At 41.6% G+C, this 22,230-nt stretch overlaps 1 protein-coding gene across 1 annotated transcript in view; it reads left to right on the top strand.

Annotated features, from left to right (window-relative positions):
• Positions 1-377: 377 nt before the first annotated feature.
• The window catches only part of lmx1a (LIM homeobox transcription factor 1, alpha), a 25,934-nt gene continuing 4,081 nt past the window's right edge, over positions 378-22,230 (top strand). The window contains exons 1-8 of the mRNA XM_071346707.1: positions 378-1,031; positions 1,465-1,514; positions 1,971-2,148; positions 19,163-19,380; positions 19,475-19,671; positions 20,378-20,455; positions 21,302-21,374; positions 21,745-21,942. Of these exons, the coding sequence (XP_071202808.1) occupies positions 1,484-1,514; positions 1,971-2,148; positions 19,163-19,380; positions 19,475-19,671; positions 20,378-20,455; positions 21,302-21,374; positions 21,745-21,942 (973 nt within the window). The 5' untranslated portion in view covers positions 378-1,031; positions 1,465-1,483. The remainder of the gene's footprint in view (positions 1,032-1,464; positions 1,515-1,970; positions 2,149-19,162; positions 19,381-19,474; positions 19,672-20,377; positions 20,456-21,301; positions 21,375-21,744; positions 21,943-22,230) is intronic.

Below are 22,230 nucleotides of genomic sequence, written 5' to 3' on the forward strand. Positions count from 1 at the left end.
ATTGTAGTCTAATGGAAATATGCGGTAATTTCCATGTGACCCCTTTGGCCCAAGTAACAAATGTAGCTATTATTTTTTTACCATTATTGTTTCGTTTTCATTTCCCGAGAATAGCGATTACATGGGATGAAAATTAAAATAAACAGCCTAATAATGTAAATGAGCCCATAAATAATGTTTGTAGCCTGCATCAAAATAATCAAATGCTATCCTAATTTATTAAGATAAGTTTTAGCCTAGGCTACATTTAAATGATTCAGTAGCCTTAAACAAGAAGCAAACTGCAAGACATACGTGCCACCATGTTTTGAAAAAGATTTTCCTATCGAAAAGTAGACCTGAAAGGACAATATTGCACAGCTTTAGGCTTATAGGTTCAATCTTCAATATCAAATATAATTTTAGATGACAAATGTGTCACCGTAAATGAATCAAATGTCCTGAATACGCATAATACATGGGTGAGGTTATAAGTAAATAGTTTTTCTTTTATATTCTGTTTTGCAAAAGTATCCTTTTATTCTAGATTCACATACGCATTAGGCGTTTTATTTTTAATGAAAGTAAGTCATGTATAGTCTTTAAGCTATATGAGGTGTGCTGGTATTAACTTCATAACACACTGCTGTGAGGAACTTGCCAGGGTGCGCATGGAGTCTGACACGGAGATGGGGGTAGAAGGAAAAGTGATGGAGAGAGAGCGAACACTAACAATGTGTAGGTGCTTTCTTAAACGCATGTCTCTCTCTCTGTCCCTCTCTCTCTCTCTCTCTGTCTCTCTCCGTCTCTCTCTCTGTCTCCTTCTGTCTCTCTGTCTCGGACTAATAGGTGAATTGATAGATAAATGCTCAATAACGAGGAGCAGCACTAAGAAGAGGAATTGGAAACGCTCGAGTCGGCTGGGAAAGTTTTCTACGGTCTTCTTCATCCAACTCGACCAGGGCATTGTGTCCATCAACCCAGAAGAGATTAGAATGGAATATATCAGAAAATAAATTCTAAAATATCGACATAAACAGAAGAACATCCTGGTAATGTCAAATGTTTTATTTTTTATCTAACCTATTTGATTTCTATTTCCGCGGGTCTATTCCAGTTTTCATATGCTGTCGATACACACCGTTCACATTGGTTTACATATATATTTATATTTCGGACACTGACTTGCTCGTTCTTATATGTCTTAATTTCTTGTTCATAACGTTTGGATTATGTGTGTATTATATTGCTAGATATTGCTGCATTGTTGAAGCTGGAAATATAAGCATTTCACAGCGCTTGAGATAACATCTGCAAGACTGTGTATACGACCAATAGGCCTACACGTTGATTTGATTTGATTTGAGTTCGACCTATGAACTCAACAGCATTTATAATTTTTTTTTAAATCAAACTGAATCAATGATTGACATCTCAAGAAGGAAATATAATTCCACAAGGCTGACAATTATTTTCTCCTCGCAGAACTTTGTTGGATGAAACTATGGGGGAAGGACATCCTGCATCTTTACTTGGTGAGTATAGGCAACTACGGAATTGAATAGGCTTAACAAAAAACTAGCAATAACAAACATCATTTTAAAAACATTGCATGCATGACTTTTAAATAAGGTTTTTGTTAAAATCGACTTATTAAAAACGACTTGTTAAAATAGACTGCAATTATCACATGTCCATAAAATATTTTTGTAGCAAAGTTGTGATGCATATATATTTTTTTACAGCAGGTCACTGTAGATAATATTTATATGTTTAATGTTTAAATTAAGTTTTTGTTGAGCCTATTATGTATTCTATCCTAGAAAAGTGTGAGTCAACATTTATATTGCAATTAATTAAATATATAATGCTTTAGGTTTTAGGCTTTTAAAATAATTACTGATTCAATACTACACATATTTCGATATAATAAACGTCAGGATTTTATGTTGGACTAATTATCCAAACGTTGTCGTTATTTTCTGGGGTAGATTTGACACAGACCGTATGTGTGGGATGCCACCGCCTCATCCGTGACAAGTACCTGCTTAGCGTCATTGACGGCCTATGGCATGAGCAATGCGTCCGGTGCGTGGCGTGTGGCGACCCGCTCAAGAACACTTGCTTTCTCTGGGACCAGAAACTGTACTGCAAGCGCGACTACGCCAAGTAAGTGTTGGTTTAGATTGAATCACCGTGAGGGGAAGGTTGATATCTCATCATGATTGAAAAGTTTCTATTTTTTAATCTGGATTATGGCCTCGCCCTAGGTCTACTTGGTTTGTTCAAAACAAGTCGAATTTCCACATAGGTCTAGATAAAAAAAAAAAAAAAAAAAAAAGGAAAATACAATTTAGAGGAATATAATTGTAACTTTGTTTTATTGCCATTTTTGTTTGGCATTTGTTTCCATAATATAACATGATCACATAGACTGCTTCTCCTTTAACAAACCATTTTCCCTTTTTTGCTTTGACCACCGATGTTCTTCAATAGTGTATGTGGCCTGTAACGGATGTCTTCCCAGGTCAGTAGGAATGTGTTGAAGCTAGAAACAGAGCTTGAGGGAAAGGGACCCGGGCAGGGGATTCCACCCCCTAAAGACTGTCTCTTATTGCTATTGTTCTCTTAGGAGCCAGTAGCCCAGTGAGGGGAGGAGAGAGTGAGGTGGGTGAGGGGTTAGGGATGTGGAGGGGTGAGGAGGGCGAAAGGGGTTGAGGGTGAACGGTGAGGGGTGTGAAGGGTAGGGTGTGGAGGGTGTGAAGGTGGTGAAGGGTGAGGAGGGTGAGGTGGGTGTGAAGGGTGAGGAGGGTGGGAAGGGTGAGGAGGGTGGAGGGTGAGGGGGATGGGTGTGCTACTGCTCTTGTGCATTGTGGCTAAAGCATTAGTAAATGCCAGTTACATATATTCCATGTTTCTGATAAGAGAATGTCTGCAGATAGATAGATAATGTAGATAGATAATGTAGATAGATAATGTAGATAGATACTGGGCATAGATACTGGGGATAGATACTGTAGATAGATAATGTAGATAGATAATGTAGATATATACTGGGGATAGATACTGTAGATAGATAATGTAGATGGATAATGTAGATAGATACTGGGCATAGATACTGGGGATAGATACTGTAGATAGATAATGTAGATAGATAATGTAGATAGATAATGTAGATATATACTGGGGATAGATACTGTAGATAGATAATGTAGATAGATAATGTAGATAGATACTGTGGATAGATAATGTAGATAGATACTGGGTATAGATACTGTAGATAGATAATGTAGATAGATAATGTAGATATATACTGGGTATAGATAATGTAGATAGATAATGTAGATAGATACTGGGTATAGATACTGTAGATATATAATGTAGATAGATACTGGGTATAGATACTGTAGATATATAATGTAGATAGATACTGGTGATAGATAATGTAGATAGATACTGGGGATAGATAATGTAGATATATACTGGGGGTAGAACTGTCAGATAAGAGAATGTCTGCAGACAAATAGATACTGTATATATATCATGTAGATAGATACTGCGTATAGATACTGTAGATATGTAATGTAGATAGATAATGTAGATAGAAACTGTAGATATATCATGTAGATATATAATGTAGATAAATACTGGGTATAGATACTGTAGATATATAATGTAGATATATACTGGGTATAGATAATGTAGATAGATCATGTAGATAGATACTGGGTATAGATAATGTAGATATATAATGTAGATATATACTGGGTATAGATCATGTAGATAGATCATGTAGATAGATACTGGGTATAGATACTGTAGATATATAATGTAGATAGATACTGGGTATAGATAATGTAGATATATAATGTAGATAGATACTGGGTATAGATAATGTAGATAGATCATGTAGATAGATACTGGGTATAGATAATGTAGATAGATAATGTAGATATATAATGTAGATAGATACTGGGTATAGATAATGTAGATAGATCATGTAGATAGATACTGGGTATAGATAATGTAGATAGATAATGTAGATATATAATGTAGTTATATACTGGGTATAGATCATGTAGATATATAATGTAGATAGATACTGGATATAGATCATGTGGATAGATAATGTAGATATATAATGTAGATAGATACTGGGTATAGATAATGTAGATAGATCATGTAGATAGATACTGGGTATAGATAATGTATATATATATAATGTAGATATATACTGGATATAGATAATGTAGATATATAATGTGGATAGATAATGTAGATATATAATGTAGATTGATACTGGGTATAGATAATGTAGATAGATACTGGGTATAGATACTGTAGATATATAATGTAGATAGATACTGGGTATAGATCATGTAGGTAGATACTGGTGATAGATCATGTAGATAGATACTGGGTATAGATAATGTAGATATATAATGTAGATAGATACTGGGTATAGACAATGCAGATAGATACTGGGTATAGATAATGTAGATAGATACTGGGTATAGATACTGTAGATAGATAATGTAGATAGATAATGTAGATAGATAATGTAGATAGATACGGGGTATAGATAATGTAGATATATACTGGGTATAGATAATGTAGATAGATACTGGGTATAGATACTGTCAGATAAGAGAATGTTTGCAATTCCATGTCAGTACAGGAACAGTACCCAGCTTCACTCACTTAGACTTCGTGTCCATAGAAAAGAACAGGGGAATGTGAAATTATAAGAGTTAGTAAAGCTGAAATTCAGTATAGCTGCACCTGGAGCCACAATGGCATGGCACCTGTCAGGCCCGCTGCACTCTGTACACCCACCACGCTTTGACAGGCTGCCTGCATCCCAAGCTTTGTCCTTGACATGTCGGAGTGTGTGTCGGAGTGTGTGTCGGAGTGTGTGTGTGCCAATAAACATTTGGGAAGACGTTTGAAGAAATGTCTAAATTCACTGATGATGGTCTTCTCTCTCTGTGTTACTACTGTATGTCAGGATCTTCTCTCTCAGTGTTACATACTGAATGTTAGGATCTTCTCTCTCAGTGTTACATACTGAATGTCAGGATCTTCTCTCTCAGTGTTACATACTGTATGTCAGGATCTTCTCTCTCAGTGTTACATACTGAATGTTAGGATCTTCTCTCTCAGTGTTACATACTGAATGTCAGGATCTTCTCTCTCTCAGTGTTACATACTGAATGTTAGGATCTTCTCTCTCAGTGTTACATACTGAATGTCAGGATCTTCTCTCTCAGTGTTACATACTGTATGTCAGGATCTTCTCTCTCAGTGTTACATACTGAATGTCAGGATCTTCTCTCTCTCAGTGTTACATACTGAATGTTAGGATCTTCTCTCTCAGTGTTACATACGGAATGTCAGGATCTTCTCTCTCAGTGTTACATACTGAATGTTAGGATCTTCTCTCTCTCTGTGTTACATACTGAATGTCAGGATCTTCTCTCTCTCAGTGTTACATACTGAATGTTAGGATCTTCTCTCTCAGTGTTACATACTGAATGTCAGGATCTTCTCTCTCTCAGTGTTACATACTGAATGTTAGGATCTTCTCTCTCAGTGTTACATACTGAATGTCAGGATCTTCTCTCTCTGTGTTACATACTGAATGTCAGGATCTTCTCTCTCAGTGTTACATACTGAATGTCAGGATCTTCTCTCTCAGTGTTACATACTGAATGTCAGGATCTTCTCTCTCAGTGTTACTACTGTATGTCAGGGTATTCTCTCTTAGTGTTACTACTGTATGTCAGGGACTTCTCTCTCAGTATGACTACTGTATGTCAGGGTCTTCTCTCTCAGTGTTACATACTGAATGTCTGGGTCTGTGTGGAGTTGTGTCGCTGCAGTAGGTTTAAGTGTGTAGAATAACCTAGGTACTCACACTCAAACCATCAAAAGGAAATAAACCAAGGAGGCCAAGATGCAAAAATATATTTAATTTAATCAATGCTTGAAATAATAACAAAAAGGTGCAAGTGCCACATGCTAAAAAGTTCTGAATAAAAAAAGGAGAATGTGGATAGATACAGTAGATACTGTAGATAGATACTGTAGATAGTTACTGTAGATGGATACTGTAGATAGTTACTGTAGATGGATACTGTAGATAGTTACTGTAGATGTATACTGTAGATAGTTACTGTAGATGGATACTGTAGATAGTTACTGTAGATAGATACTGTAGATAGATACTGTAGTTACTGTAGATAGTTACTGTAGATAGTTACTGTAGATATATACTGTAGATAGATACTGTAGATAGTTACTGTAGATAGATACGGTAGATAGATACTGTAGTTACTGTAGATAGTTACTGTAGATAGTTACTGTAGATACTGTAGATAGATACTGTAGTTACTGTAGATAGTTACTGTAGATAGTTACTGTAGATAGATACTGTAGATAGTTACTGTAGATAGATACTGTAGATAGATACTGTAGATAGTTACTGTAGATAGTTACTGTAGATACTGTAGATAGATACTGTAGTTACTGTAGATAGTTACTGTAGATAGATACTGTAGATAGATACTGTAGATAGTTACTGTAGATAGATAATGTAGATATATAATGTAGATAGATACTGTATTTAGATACTGTAGACAGATACTGTGGATGGATAATGCAGACAGATAATGTAGATAGATAATGTAGATAGATACTGGGGATAGATACTGTAGATGGATAATGTACCTTATCCAAATACATTTAAACTCAGTTTTTCACAATTCCTGACATTTAATCCTAGTAAAAGTTCTCTGTCTTAGGTTAGTTAGGGTCACCACTTTATTGTAAGAATGTGAAATGTCAGAATAATAGTAGAGAGAATGATTTATTTCAGCTTTTATTTATTTCATCACATTCCCAGTGGGTCAGAAGTTTACATACACTCAATTAGTATTTGGTAGCATTGCCTTTAAATTGTTTAACTTGAGTCAAACGTTTCGGGTAGCCTTCCACAAGCTTCCCACAATAAGTTGGGTGAATTTTGGCCCATTCCTCCTGACAGAGCTGGTGTAACTGAGTCAGGTTTGTAGGCCTCCTTGCTCGCACACGCTTTTTCAGTTCTGCCTACAATTTTTCTATGGGATTGAGGTCAGGGCTTTGTGATGGCCACTCCAATACCTTGACTTTGTTGTCCTTAACTTTGGAAGTATGCTTGTGGTCATTGTCCATTTGGAAGACACATTCGCGACCAAGTTTTAACTTCCTGACTGATGTCTTGAGATGTTGCTTCAATATATCCACATAATTTTCCTGCCCCATGATGCCATCTATTTTGTGAAGTGCACCAGTCCCTCCTGCAGCAAAGCACCCCTACAACATGATGCTGCCAGACCCGTGCTTCACGGTTGGGATGGTGTTCTCCGGCTTGCAAGCCTCCCCCTTTTTCCTCCAAACATAACGATGGTCATTATGGCCAAACAGTTCTATTTTTGTTTCATCAGACCAGAGGACATTTCTCCAAAAAGTACGATCTTTGTCCCCATGTACAGTTGCAAACTGTAGTCTGGCTTTTTTATGGCGGTTTTGGACCAGTGGCTTCTTCGTTGCTGAGCGGCCTTTCAGGTTATGTCGATATATAGGACTCGTTTTACTGTGGATATAGATACTTTTGAACCTGTTTCCTCCAGCATCTTCACAAGGTCCTTTGCTTTTGTTCTGGGATTGATTTGCACTTTTCGCACCAAAGTACGTTCATCTCTAGGAGACAGAACGCGTCTCTTTCCTGAGCGGTATGATGGCTGCGTGGTCCCATGGTGTTTATACTTGCATACTATTGTTTGTACAGATGAACGTGGTACCTTCAGGCGTTTGGAAATTGCTCCCGAGGATGAACCAGACTTGTGGAGGTCTACAATTTTTTTCTGATGTCTTGGCTGATTTCTTTTGATTTCACAATGATGTCAAGCAAAGAGGCACTGGGTTTGAAGGTAGGCCTTGAAATACATCCACAGGTACACCTCCAATTGACTCAAATTATGTAAATTTGCCTATCAGAAGCTTCTAAAGCCATGACATCATTTTCTGGAATTTTCCAAGCTGTTTAAAGGCACAGTCAACTTAGTGTATGTAAACTTCTGACCCACTGGAATTAGGATAGAGTGAATTATAAGTGAAATATTCTGTCTGTAAACAATTGTTGGAAAAATTACGTGTCATGCATAAAGTAGATGTCCTAACTGACTTGCCAGAACTATAGTATGTTAACAAGAAATTTGTGGAGTGGTTGAAAAACGAGTTTTAATGACTCCAACTTAAGTGTCAACTTCTGACTTCAACTGTAGATACTATAGATAGATAATGTAGATAGGTAATGTAGATAGGTAATGCAGATAGATACTATATATATACAATGTAGATAGATAATGCAGATAGGTAATGTAGATAGATACTATAGATATATAATGTAGATAGATAATGTAGATATGTGATGTAGATAGATAATGTAGATAGGTAATGTAGATAAATACTATAGATTGATACTGGGTATAGATCATGTAGATATATAATGTAGATTAGATACTATAGATAGATAATGTAGATAGATCATGTAGATAGTTACTGTAGATAGATACAGTAGATAGATAATGTAGATAGGTAATGTAGATAGATACTATAGATAGATCATGTAGATAGTTACAGTAGATAGATACTGGTGATAGATCATGTAGATATATAATGTAGATAGATACTATAGATAGATCATGTAGATAGTTACTGTAGATAAATACTGGGTATAGATCATGTAGATATATAATGTAGATTAGATACTATAGATATATAATGTAGATAGATCATGTAGATAGTTACTGTAGATAGATACAGTAGATAGATAATGTATATAGGTAATGTAGATAGATACTATAGATAGATCATGTAGATAGTTACAGTAGATAGATACTGGGTATAGATCATGTAGATATATAATGTAGATAGATACTATAGATAGATAATGTAGATAGTTACTGTAGATAAATACTGGGGATAGATAATGTAGATATGTAATGTAGATAGATACTATAGATAGATCATGTAGATAGATCATGTAGATAGTTACTGTAGATAGATACAGTAGATAGATAATGTAGATAGGTAATGTAGATAGATACTATAGATAGATCATGTAGATAGTTACAGTAGATAGATACTGGGGATAGATAATGTAGATAGGTAATGTAGATAGATACTATAGATAGATCATGTAGATAGTTACAGTAGATAGATACTGGGGATATATGATGTATGTATGTGTTTGTATGAAAGGGATCTTGGCACGGGAGTCGCAGCTCCTGGAGAACAAGGTGACTGCAGGAGGAAGGGGCAGCATGGGCCCTGGAATGTGAGAGGAGAGCACACACACACACACACACACACACACACACACACACACACACACACACACACACACACACACACACACACACACACACACACACACACACACACACACACAGACACACACACACACACACACACACACACACACACACACACACACACACACACACACACACACACACACACACACACACACACACACACACACACACACACACACACACAGACACACACACACACACACACACACACAGACACACAGACAGCGCGATCTCGGGTAGAGCTCAACTGACACATTGTCAAAATGTGTTAAATTATCAAAACCCATCGGTGTGGCAACGGCAAGCTGGGGACAACATATGGCCCATTCAAAAGCGTCACTTACATAAACCTCCCCTCCCTAAATTCCTCCCAAAACACACACACACACACACACACACACACACACACACACACACACACACACACACACACACACACACACACACACACACACACACACACACACACACACACACACACACACACACACACACACACTATATCTCACACCTAAACTAGAGCCAAGCTCAAACAGAGGCAGCGTACATTATTTCTGAACAATTTAGTGATGGCCTCTCTGCCAAGCGACGAGACTGGAAACATCACACTCATTTACTCTGCCCAAAATGTTTCCTTCTCAGTGACAGTGCTTTGAAATGAAATGCCCTTGCAGCGTTGGCTATGGCCCTGGTTGGTGCTATTGGCTGGTACCCTGAAGGCTAACACACCAACACATCCCTTATAGTGACCAAGCTGTGATCTCTTTGCTGTTTGGGATGTTTCCTGAGCCATAAAGATCCTAGAAAAGGACCACAGAGTTGAATGACAACAGAAAGACAGTTGGCATGTACAGAAAGGGCTGGAGGTAGTGGCGTGGCACAGGTTTGCACCCCCCCCCCCCATGAGGCTGAGGGAAAAATATGTTTTTTTAGACAATCTCAAGCTATTTTACACATTTTGCCAAAGGAGCTAGCAAAGGAGAGAGGTGGAGGTGTAACGGGAACAGTAAAGAGCCATATGTTGGTGGGGCAGAGGGATTCTGACAGGAGAGGCGGTGGGTTTAGGGTGTGAACCTTTTAGGGACTGTGCCCACTATGAGGGGGGCATTCCGTGCGTTGGCATCTGGATAGCCCCGTGCCCAGGTGCCTAGGTGCCCAATGGGATGACGTCCATTCAACCGTGAGATATCTGACCTGACCAATTAGCAGGGGGCCTCATGCCAGGTACCGCCCCCAACGGCTCTGTCTCGACCAAGAAGCTGAATCTATTTCACCAGAGAAAACATCCAATCGAGGCAAACAGTGCCGCTCTGTCTTAGTGTCTGTACCCATGTCCTACTCCTTTTGTCCAGACAGCAGCAGATACATGGGCTACACATACTGAGACAGAGGGGACGGTTTTGCTGGCTTGGATGCTTTCTCCGGTGAGATTGATGAGTTGCTATAAATTATCAATATATTCAGATACAACCTATCAGATCTCAGAATTTCTGGGGCGGCTACTGGCCGGTCCAGGGTTCTGATACACATCATTGTCACTGGGCCGGGCCAGGGTTCTGCTACACATCATTGTCACTGGGACGGGCCAGGGTTCTGATACACATCATTGTACCTGGGCCGGGCCAGGGTTCTGCTACATATCATTGTCCGTGGGCCGGGCCAGGGTTCTGATACACATCATTGTCCCTGGGCCGGGCCAGGGTTCTGATACACATCATTGTCCCTGGGCCGGGCCAGGGTTCTGATACACATCATTGTCCGTGGGCCGGGCCAGGGTTCTGATACACATCATTGTCCCTGGCCCAAGACTGTAGTTTCTGTCTGGGTCTCATCCCACCTCACCGACTGTTCTCCTATTTATTGTAATGCATACCAACCAGAACCTTGGCCTACTTGCACCTGAATGATGATGATGTGGGTTGTTTTGAACTGAATCAGGTCAAGAAGTAGCCTGGTTTTTCACTGTCTGCTGATGGTCTGAGGACAACATCACTAATCAAAGCTGTCAAGTCAGTTGACATGGGCAGCGAGAGTTCTGACTGGTGATACAGATGAATGACAGATAATTGATTGTACTTACAGAAAACGTTTATAGGCTAGTTTACCTGTATCTAATCTGATAGGTGGCCTGGTAGATTAGGTTGGGTGTACAGTAGAGTACAGTTCAGTTAACAGGTAGATTAGGTTGGGTGTACAGTAGAGTACAGTTCAGTTAACAGGTAGATTAGGTTGGGTGTACAGTAGAGTACAGTTCAGTTAACAGGTAGATTAGGTTGGGTGTACAGGAGAGTACAGTTAGCAGGTAGATTAGGTTGGGTGTACAGTAGAGTTCAGTTAGCAGGTAGATTAGGTTGGGTGTACAGTAGAGTTCAGTTAACAGGTAGATTAGGTTGGGTGTACAGTAGAGTACAGTTAGCAGGTAGATTAGGTTGGGTGTACAGTAGAGTACAGTTAGCAGGTAGATTAGGTTGGGTGTACAGTAGAGTTCAGTTAGCAGGTAGATTAGGTTGGGTGTACAGTAGAGTTCAGTTAGCAGGTAGATTAGGTTGGGTGTACAGTAGAGTACAGTTAGCAGGTAGATTAGGTTGGGTGTACAGTAGAGTACAGTTAGCAGGTAGATTAGGTTGGGTGTACAGTAGAGTACAGTTAGCAGGTAGATTAGGTTGGGTGTACAGTAGAGTACAGTTAGCAGGTAGATTAGGTTGGGTGTACAGTAGAGTACAGTTAGCAGGTAGATTAGGTGTGTAGGTTGGTTTGCAGGCTGATGGTCAGACCCCAGATCTTAATCAGATCCACTGGCTCTCTCTCTCTGTGTGTGTGTGTGTGTGTGTGTGTGTGTGTGTGTGTGTGTGTGTGTGTGTGTGTGTGTGTGTGTGTGTGTGTGTGTGTGTGTGTGTGTGTGTGTGTGTGTGTGTGTGTGTGTGTGTGTGTGTGTGTGTGTGTGTGTTCACCGCGGTCTGGCTCCAGGTTCACCTGATACAGCAACAGGATCTGTCTGCATCATGCCTACTTGAGGTCTGGACTAAAAGTTAGGTTCAAGAGGTAAGGCTGGGAGCGTTGGAGAACAATGGGTGGACTGAAGTCTGTCTCTGTGTATCTGGAACACAAGGAACAGAGTGACCTTCCCCCTGGGTTGAAACAGAGAGTGAGAGCTGCCTTGTGACTGATACATAGACAGTGGTCACAGTGCACGGACATAACAGCATAGAGTGGAGGTTGAGGGAAGAGAGAGAGAGAGAAAGAGAGAGAGAGAGAGAGAGAGAGAGACAGTTAGAGAGAGACAGAGAGAGAGACAGAGAGAGAGACAGAGACAGAGACAGAGACAGAGAGAGACTGTTCTCTCAGTAATGTTCTTGTCACTAGTTAATGTCTCCTTGAGTGTGTACATTTACTGTGGCCTTGTTCGATTGTTCCAAGTCCTGGGGCCTCATTTATCAATATTGCATATAAATTATTCTAAAATACTACTTACGAATGGAATTTAGAATGTTCGTACGGATATAAAAAAAAGTGTGATTTGTTAAACAACCCTACGAGTGTCATATGCACACCGATAGGAGATAACCATTGAAAAATACCAATTGTTCTCAGCCTCAGTGCTCGTGCACGACCTTGGCTATTTGCATTTCGAAACTCCACTAATTAACCATATATGGTCAAAATCAAATATTTAAAGCCCGTGGGGCATATACAACGCCATACCATGAAATACAACGGGGCAACCCCAAAAAATAATACAGAGACTGAAATAGAGGTGCTAGTGTCAGAGATTGAGTACAACCAATCAAAAGGTTTTATTCGGGTCGCTCATTTGTGCCCCCCCCCCCCCCCCCCCCCCCCCCCGCCTTCTAGCTCTGACTCTACACATAGCTACGTTAATGAGGAAAAATGTACTTTCTATGCCTGTAGCCAGGTAGCAGGTAGGTAGCCTAGTGGTTAGCGCATTGGGCCAGTAACTAAAAGGTTGCTGGATCGAATCCCCTGACAAGGTAAACATATGTCGTTCTGCCTCTGAACAAGGCATTCAACCCACTGTTCCCTGGTAGGCTGTCGTTGAAAATAAGAATTTGTTCTTAACTGACTTGCCTAGTTAAATAAAATAAAACTAAAAAACTATCTTAAGATGAATGCACTAACTGTAAGTTACTCTGGATAAGAGTGTCTGCTAAATGACTCAAATATAAAATGTGTTACTGTTCACTTGGCTGATTATTGCATCCAAAATATTGGCTCATCGAGGGCTATGAGATGGCGATCTGCAAGCTCTCGCTAAAAAGTGCCCATTGCCAAAAACTCGAGTGTGGATAGCACTTGGATCTGACTGAGAATGGCATGTGTTTGCCTTTTTAAAGTAGGTCTTAAATCCTCGCAAAAATCCTATAAGATTGGTTTTTGGAAACGATATTTGTTGAGCCAATCTGTACTTTCTGCAGAAAAAGTCCCACCTGTCTCTAAAAACTACCTCTGCAGCGTATGGCAAATCTCCAAACGGATCAAGTTTAGCCATCTCTCTCATTCCATTTCCCATTATATCATTTTTTTTTATAGTGGTTTCACTTTCACCTCTAATTTAACAAATGACTATACTCAATATGGATTATTATCGTAACAAATGCAATGATGTGGTGAAATTATATAGCATGTCAATCAAGAAGTTCCCCTTTCAAGCAGTTCTCCTTTCCACCACTTGGCACTGTGCATACGCATGGTCGTGGCTGTGCGTACGCATGGTCGTGGCTGTGCGTACGCATGGTCGTGGCTGTGCATACGCATGGTCGTGGCTGTGCATACGCATGGTTGTGGCTGTGCGTACGCATGGTCGTGGCTGTGCGTACGCATGGTCGTGGCTGTGCGTACGCATGGTCGTGACTGTGCATACGCATGGTCGTGGCTGTGCATACGCATGGTCGTGGCTGTGCATACGCATGGTCGTGGCTGTGCATACGCATGGTCGTGGCTGTGCGTACGCATGGTCGTGGCTGTGCGTACGCATGGTCGTGGCTGTGCATACGCATGGTCGTGGCTGTGCATACGCATGGTCGTGGCTGTGCATACGCATGGTCGTGGCTGTGCGTACGCACGGTCGTGGCTGTGCATACGCATGGTCGTGGCTGTGCATACGCATGGTCGTGGCTGTGCATACGCATGGTCGTGGCTGTGCATACGCATGGTCGTGGCTGTGCGTACGCACGGTCGTGGCTGTGCGTACGCACGGTCATGGCTGTGCATACGCATGGTCATGGCTGTGCGTACATTTACTCACGCTCTCAAACGTTCATATTGATAAATCCCACACTTTGTGTGGACATGATCCAACGCGTGGTTTACGCACAGATTGTGCCTATGCATGATTGATAAATTAGGCCCCTGGTGCTTTTACAGTCTTTTATGTCCAACACATTTTTTTCTTGCTCAGAAAACTTGGGGGGCCAAATAAAACCCCCCCCGTGGGCCAAATCCGGCCCGTAGGCCGGCAGTTGGGGAACCATGCCATAGGTGCTGTCTTGGCAAAAATGAGTGCACATACCAAAGACATTAAGGGTTGGCAGACGGCTTGGGTCGGTCCCCTCATGGGCTACTTAGAATAAGCTTGACCGTTTCCCCGGCAACCCCACAGCAACACCAATAGGTCTCAGCAATGCAGGGCTTTGGGATGTTGCTGTTTACACTGTGACATTTTAACCTCTGTGTGTCTGAGTGTCTTTTTGTATTTTTGTGTGAAAACGTGACTCTTGGAGGTCATACTTGGGGTCATGTTGTTGGTTCGTAACAGTAAACAACATGTTCAATTCAGGGCTACCTCTTGTTCCAACAAGAACATACTGTGTAGGTAAATATCAATAGGAGATACCCAGTAAGCAAAATGACGTTGAAAACACATATTCTCCAGATGTTGTAATTAGGTTCATTTTCGGTTCTGAATTAAAGTTGAAAATAAGTATTTTCCGAATTTTTTAAAATAAGTATTTTCCAGACACTGAAAATACATAATGTATGGACAATTAAAAAATCATATTTTACAGATGTTGAAAATACAGTACCAGTCAAAATTCTTCAAAGTAGCCATCCTTTGTCTTGATGAAAGCTTTGCACACGCTTGGCATTCTCTCAACCAGCTTCAGCTGGAAGGCTTTTCCAACAGTCTTGAAGGAGTTCCCACATATGCTGAGCACTTGTTGGCTGCTTTTCTTTCACTCTGCGGTCCAACTCATCCCAAACCATCCCGACCATTGAGGTCGGGTGATTGTGGAGACCAGGTCATCTGATGCAGCACTCCATCAAATCCATCTGATGCATCGAATACAACAGGTGTTGTATTCCTTACCGTGAAATGCTTACTTACAAGCCCTTAAATAGAGTTAACTAAATAAACTAAAGTTTATAAAAAAATCGAATCAATCAGGTTAGTCGAGGTCATTTGTAAAGTGACTATGCATAGATAATAAACAGCGAGTAGCAGCGGGGGGAGGAGGGGGTCAATGTAAATAGTCCGGGTGGCCATTTGATTAGTTTAGTTGTTCAGCAGTCTTATGGCTTGGGGGTAGAAGCTGTTAAGGAGCCTTTTGGACCTAGACTTGGCGCTCCGGTGCCGCTTGCTGTGCGGTAGTAGAGAGAACAGTCTATGACTTGGATGACTGGAGTCTTTGACAATTTTTTGGGCCTTCCTCTGACACCGCCTAGTATATACTGTAGGTCCTGGATGGCAGGAAGCTTGGCCCCAGTAATGTACTGGGCCGTACACACTACCCTCTGTAGCACCTTATGGTCAGATGCCAAGTAGTTGCCATGCCAAGCGGTGATGCCACTGGTCAGGATGCTCTCAATGGTGCAGCTGTAGAACTTTTTGAGGATCTGGGGACCCATGCCAAATCTTTTCAGTCTCCTGAGGTGGAAAAGGTGTTGTCGTGCCCTCTTCACAACTGTCTTGGTGTGTTTGGACCATGATAGTTCGTTAGTGATGTGGACGCCAAAGAACTTGAAACTCTCGACCCGTCACTTGAAACTCCATCACTCTCCTTCTTGGTCATATAACACTTACACAGCCTGGAGGTGTGTTGGGTCATTGTTCTGTTGGAAAAAAAATTATAGTCCCACTAAGCGCAAACCAGATGGGATGGCGTATCGCTGCAGATTGATGTGGTAGCCATGCTGGTTAAGTGTGCCTTGAACTCTAAATAAATCACAGACAGTGTCACTTGCAAAGCACCCCCACACCATCACACCTCCTCCTCCATGCTTCACGGTGGGAACCACACATGCAGAGATCATCCGTTCACCTACTCTGCTTTTCAAAGACACGGCTGTTGGAACCAAAAATCTCAAATGTGGACTCATCAGACCAAAGGACAGATTTCCTACCGGTCTAATGTCCATTGCTCGTGTTTCTTGGCCCAAGCAAGTCTCTTCTTATTATTGGTGTCCTTTAGTAGTCGTTTCTTTGCAGAAATTTGACCATGAAGGCCTGATTCACGCAGTCTCCTCTGAACAGTTGATGTTGAGATGTGTCTGTTACTTGAACTCTGTGAAGCTTTTATTTGGGTTGCAATTTCTTACGCTGGTAACTAATGAACTTATCCTCTGCAGCAGATGTAACTCTGGGTGTTCCTTTCCTGTGGCGGTCCTCATGAGAGACAGTTTCATCATAGCGCTTGATGGTTTTTGCAACTGCACTTGAAGAAACTTTCAAAGTTCTTGACATTTTCCAGATTGACTGACCTTCATGTCTTAAAGTAAGGATGGACTGTTGTTTCTCTTTGCTTATTTGAGCTGTTCTTACCATAATATGGACTTGGTCTTTTACCAAATAGGGCTATCTTCAGTATACCACCCCCTACCTTGTCACAACACAACTGATTGGCTCAAACGCATTAAGAAGGAAATAAATTCCACCAATTAACTCTTAACAAGGCACACCTGTTAATTGAAATGCATTCCAGGTGACTACCTCATGAAGCTGGTTGAGATAATGCCAAGAGTGTGCAAAGCTGTCATCAAGGCAAAGGGTGGCTACTTTGAAGAATCTCAAATGTAAAATATATTTTGATTTGTTTAAAACTTTATTTGGTTACTACGTGATTCCATATGTGTTATTTCATAGTTTTTATGTCTTCACTATTATTCTACAATGTAGAAAATAGTAAAAATAAAGAAAAACCCTGTAATGAGTAGGTGTGTCCAAACTTTTGACTGGTACTGTACATGTTATTTTGGTCATTGTTTTTTGGGGCCAGATTTCAACTGTATATACATTCACTTATGTCTACATGTCAATGAAGAAAGCATTATATCACATTAAATATTTTGAATTCCACTTAAAATAAGAAAATGGAGCTAACTGAAGATATTCACATGCACTTGTTCGTTTTTTAATCTATGTTTGGTTCAGATTTGGTCCGGTTTGGACCCACCTTCATTTCAACTTTCACAGATGTTTGGTCTGGACTGGACTTCATTTTAACCAATAATCTTAACCAATCATAGACGTCTATGTCTGGTTCAAATTTGGTCCGTTTTGGACCCACCTTGATTTCAACATCCACAGATGTTGTTTTTTGGTCCGGTTCAGACTGGTCTTATTTATGGTACTGAATAGTCGGTAACATAACCCTATCATTATATAAATCTATGACAAAAGTATTGACCTTTCTTTAGGCCTAACATTGATTTTCAGATCATTCCTTTTTTTATGAACTATGCATACATAGCATCCACTTTCCTAGTAAAGAGACAAAAACATAGCATCCACTTCCCTAGCAAAGAGACAAAAACATAGCATCCACTTCCCTAGCAAAGAGACAAAAACATAGCATCCACTTCCCTAGCAAAGAGACAAAAACATAGCATCCACTTCCCTAGCAAAGAGACAAAAACATAGCATCCACTTCCCTAGCAAAGAGACAAAAAACGAGTCATCCTCTCATGTTTCCATGGAGACGCCACTGGTGTGACCCTTGGTTCTATTAAGTCAGAAAACAACCCCCATATCTAAACTGATGACGCACCATCCTGGTTGACAGACCCAAACTGCTGTGGCTGCCAGAAAGCAGAATAATACGTCTGCTTATTCGGGTCTGGCTCTTCTTTAGTTCCTCTCAGGTTAAGCAGACTTAGGGATAATTCCGCAGATAATTCCCGGGACCGGCAGTCCCAGCCTCTCCCACCGGGAGTCCTGATTCCCCCCCCCCCCCCCCCCCCCCCGGCTGGAGCCATGGCATGCGGAGCGTCTTTCTACCACTTCCCGGGAGCGCGGCCTCGGACACGGCAGCCAGAGCCGTGGTAACAGTCTCCGAGGCTGAGCCCCTAGTGCTGGTTGCCAGGCGCTAAGATGCACACTCGCCACTCTGGGGGTATTTGTCTGAGTGTCTGAGGGAGAGCAGAGGGAGAGGGGGAGAAGGAGGGGGGGGTATGTAAGCTGGCAGTCTTGATTGACTGAACGACTCAGCAACATTCCAGTATCCTCTGAGAGCTCGTCTAGAGAAGTTGTGTCTGGGAAGCGTGGTGTGTTGAACTATTATTTGGGGTAGAGGAGCTGTCACTCAAGCAGTGCACCAGAGCAGTAGAGACGGAAAAAGTGCTCAATACAAAAGTCATTACATAGCAATGCTCGTTGAAAGTGAAACCTAAATTATGTTTAAACCTAGAAACCTAGATTGTTTAAACTTGTTTAGGTTTAAACGCTTCTCTCTCTCTCTCTCTCTCTCTCTCTCTCTCTCTCGCTCTCTCTCTCTCTCTCTCTCTCTCTCTCTCTCTCTCTCTCTCTCCAGTCTGTTTGCAGTGAGATGTGGTGGCTGTGCAGAGGCCATCTCCCCTGCAGAGCTGGTGATGCATGCTGGAGCTGCAGTGTTCCACCTGGCCTGTTTTAGCTGCAGTCTGTGTTCCTGTCTTCTGCGGACTGGAGACTGCTGTGTCCTCAGGGAAGGACGGTTGCTCTGTGCTAGAGACTACAACCAGGAAGTGGACAGACCCACCTCATCAGACTCAGGTACACGTTCTGTGTGTGTTTGTGTGTGTGTGTGTGTCTATAAACCTCAGAATGGTAATATATGGATTTTTTTCCATTTGTCCTGTCTTGGCAGGTGAAAGTGATGATGAGGAGGAGGAGGAGGAGGAGGAGAAAGGGGATGAGGGCAGTGTGAAGGCTTCAGGCAGACGTGGCGGCGGAGCAGACGACCCTGAACACAAACGACCCAAACGTCCACGCACCATTCTGACCACCCACCAGAGACGGGCCTTCAAAGCATCCTTCGAAGTCTCCTCCAAGCCCTGCCGGAAGGTAGGGCCTAGGTGTACACCAACGGGCTCCTAAAGAGAAAGCAGAAAAGCTGGGGGTGTAGTTTGCACTTTGAAGGGTCCTCAATCAGAATACTCTCCAACAGCTGATTATTGTCTTCATCACAAGGGTCTGAGGTTTGGTAGCTATAGTTAATACACTGTACTGATAAGAGTCATCATGGAAGTGTCCTTATATTAGGATATGTAGACTACAAGGGTCATATCACGTTTACTTCCTCTCTCTCCTTCCCTCTCCTCTTCTCTCCCTCTGTCACTCTCCTCTTCCATCCCTCTGTCCGCCCCTCTTCCCTCCCTCCCCTCTTCCCTCCCTCTGTCCCTCTCCTCTTCTCTCCCTCTGTCCCTCTCCTCTTCTCTCCCTCTGTCCCTCTCCTCTTCTCTCCCTCTGTCCCTCTCCTCTTCTCTCCCTCTGTCCCTCTCCTCTTCTCTCCCTCTGTCCCTCTCCTCTTCTCTCCCTCTGTCCCTCTCCTCTTCTCTCCCTCTGTCCCTCTCGTCTTCTCTCCCTCTGTCCCTCTCCTCTTCTCTCCCTCTGTCCCTCTCCTCTTCTCTCCCTCTGTCCCTCTCCTCTTCTCTCCCTCTGTCCCTCTCCTCTTCTCTCCCTCTGTCCCTCTCCTCTTCTCTCCCTCTGTCCCTCTCCTCTTCTCTCCCTCTGTCCCTTCCTTCCCTCTGTCCTTCCCTTCCTCTCCAAGGTGAGGGAGACCTTGGCAGCGGAGACCGGTCTGAGCGTAAGAGTCGTGCAGGTCTGGTTCCAAAATCAAAGAGCCAAGGTACAGTAATGTGATGCTGCCTGCACCCCCCCCCCCCCCCCGCACCCCCCCCAACACACTTGCTACCTCCCAGATACTTTCATGTGTACCATTAATAAGGGAACTCTTTCGGCAGTCTGCTGTGCTGCCAACCTGGAAATCACTCCTGTTATCTCTCTATTCAGGAAACTGATGACATCTCACTCATAGATCCTTCCAGATAAGGGCTGTATTTCCTTACAGCGGGCAGCGTGTGTGGTTTTCTCTCCATGAAATATGTTATTTTCTTTCCCTCCACTATTAATATGTTTCAACTGAGTGAACATGTTCCTATGAAGACTAGGTTTGAGAGAGAGGCTGTGGAGTGATATGTAACTATAGATGTAATGACCTTATATCTGTTTATACTGTAGATGTAACTGTAAATATGTAATTATATTATATTTATGTTTATATTGTAGATGTAACTGTCTATGTAATTATAATATATTTCTCTTTATATTGTGGATTTAACTGTATATATGTAATTAAATTATATTTCTGTTTATATTGTAGATGTAACTGTAAATATGTAATTAAATTATATTTATGTTTATATTGTGGATTTAACTGTAAATATGTAATTAAATTATATTTATGTTTATATTGTGGATTTAACTGTAAATATGTAATGAAATTATATTTATGTTGATATTGTAGACGTAACTGTATATGTAATTAAATTATATTTCTGTTGATATTATAGACGTATATGTAATTAAATTATATGTCTGTTTTGAAAATGTAGACGTATATGTAATTAAATAATATTTCTGTTGATATTGTAGACGTATATGTAATTAAATAATATTTCTGTTGATATTGTAGATGAAGAAACTGGCCAGGAGGCAGCAACAGCAGCAGCAACAAGAGCAGCAAGAACAGCCAGCACATCACACTGGTAGGCTACTGTACCACCCACTAGGCACAGACGTCAATTCAACGTCAATTTAACGTCTGTTCCACGTCGGTTCCACGTTGGTTCCACGTAATTTACTTGAAATTACGTGGAAACAACTTTGAATCAACCAGTGTGCCCACTGAGCAGTCACTGAACACACACACACACACACACACACACACACACACACACACACACACACACACACACACACACACACACACACACACACACACACACACACACACACACACACACACACACACACACACACACACACCAACACACAGGGTAAGCTTTATGTAGTGTGTGTAATTGTTATATTGTTGATTTGTTGATTGACCTATCCTGTGATTCCTGTGCTCCACAGCGCCCTCCTGTGGCAGTCTGACCTCTGACCTGAACCCTCTGAGCTTGTACCACCACCCCCAGCACCACCACCCCAGCCTCCAGCAGATGCAGGCCCTGGCCCAGGCCACCTCCTTGGGGGTGCAGGAATATGACATGGAGCCCTTTAGACAGGGACTCACCCCTCCACAGATGCCCGGGGACCACATGCACCCCTACGGTAAATACAAGCAATACTCCTCTACTATCGTACAGTGAAAACTGTAGAACTTGCATGTCAAAGCAACCCACACTATGATGGCCCCTCCATTATCTCTATACCCTCTCTCTCTATATATGTATATATATATATACCCCCCCTCTCTCTCTACCCCTCCTCTCTCTCTCTCTCTATATATATATACCCCCTCTCTCTCTATATATATATATACCCCCTCCTCTTTCTCTCTCTCTATATATATATACCCCCTCCTCTCTCTCTCTCTCTCTATATATATATACCCCCTCC

This window comes from Salvelinus alpinus, chromosome 16, assembly GCF_045679555.1.
Source record: "Salvelinus alpinus chromosome 16, SLU_Salpinus.1, whole genome shotgun sequence".
Lineage (NCBI taxonomy): Eukaryota > Metazoa > Chordata > Actinopteri > Salmoniformes > Salmonidae > Salvelinus > Salvelinus alpinus.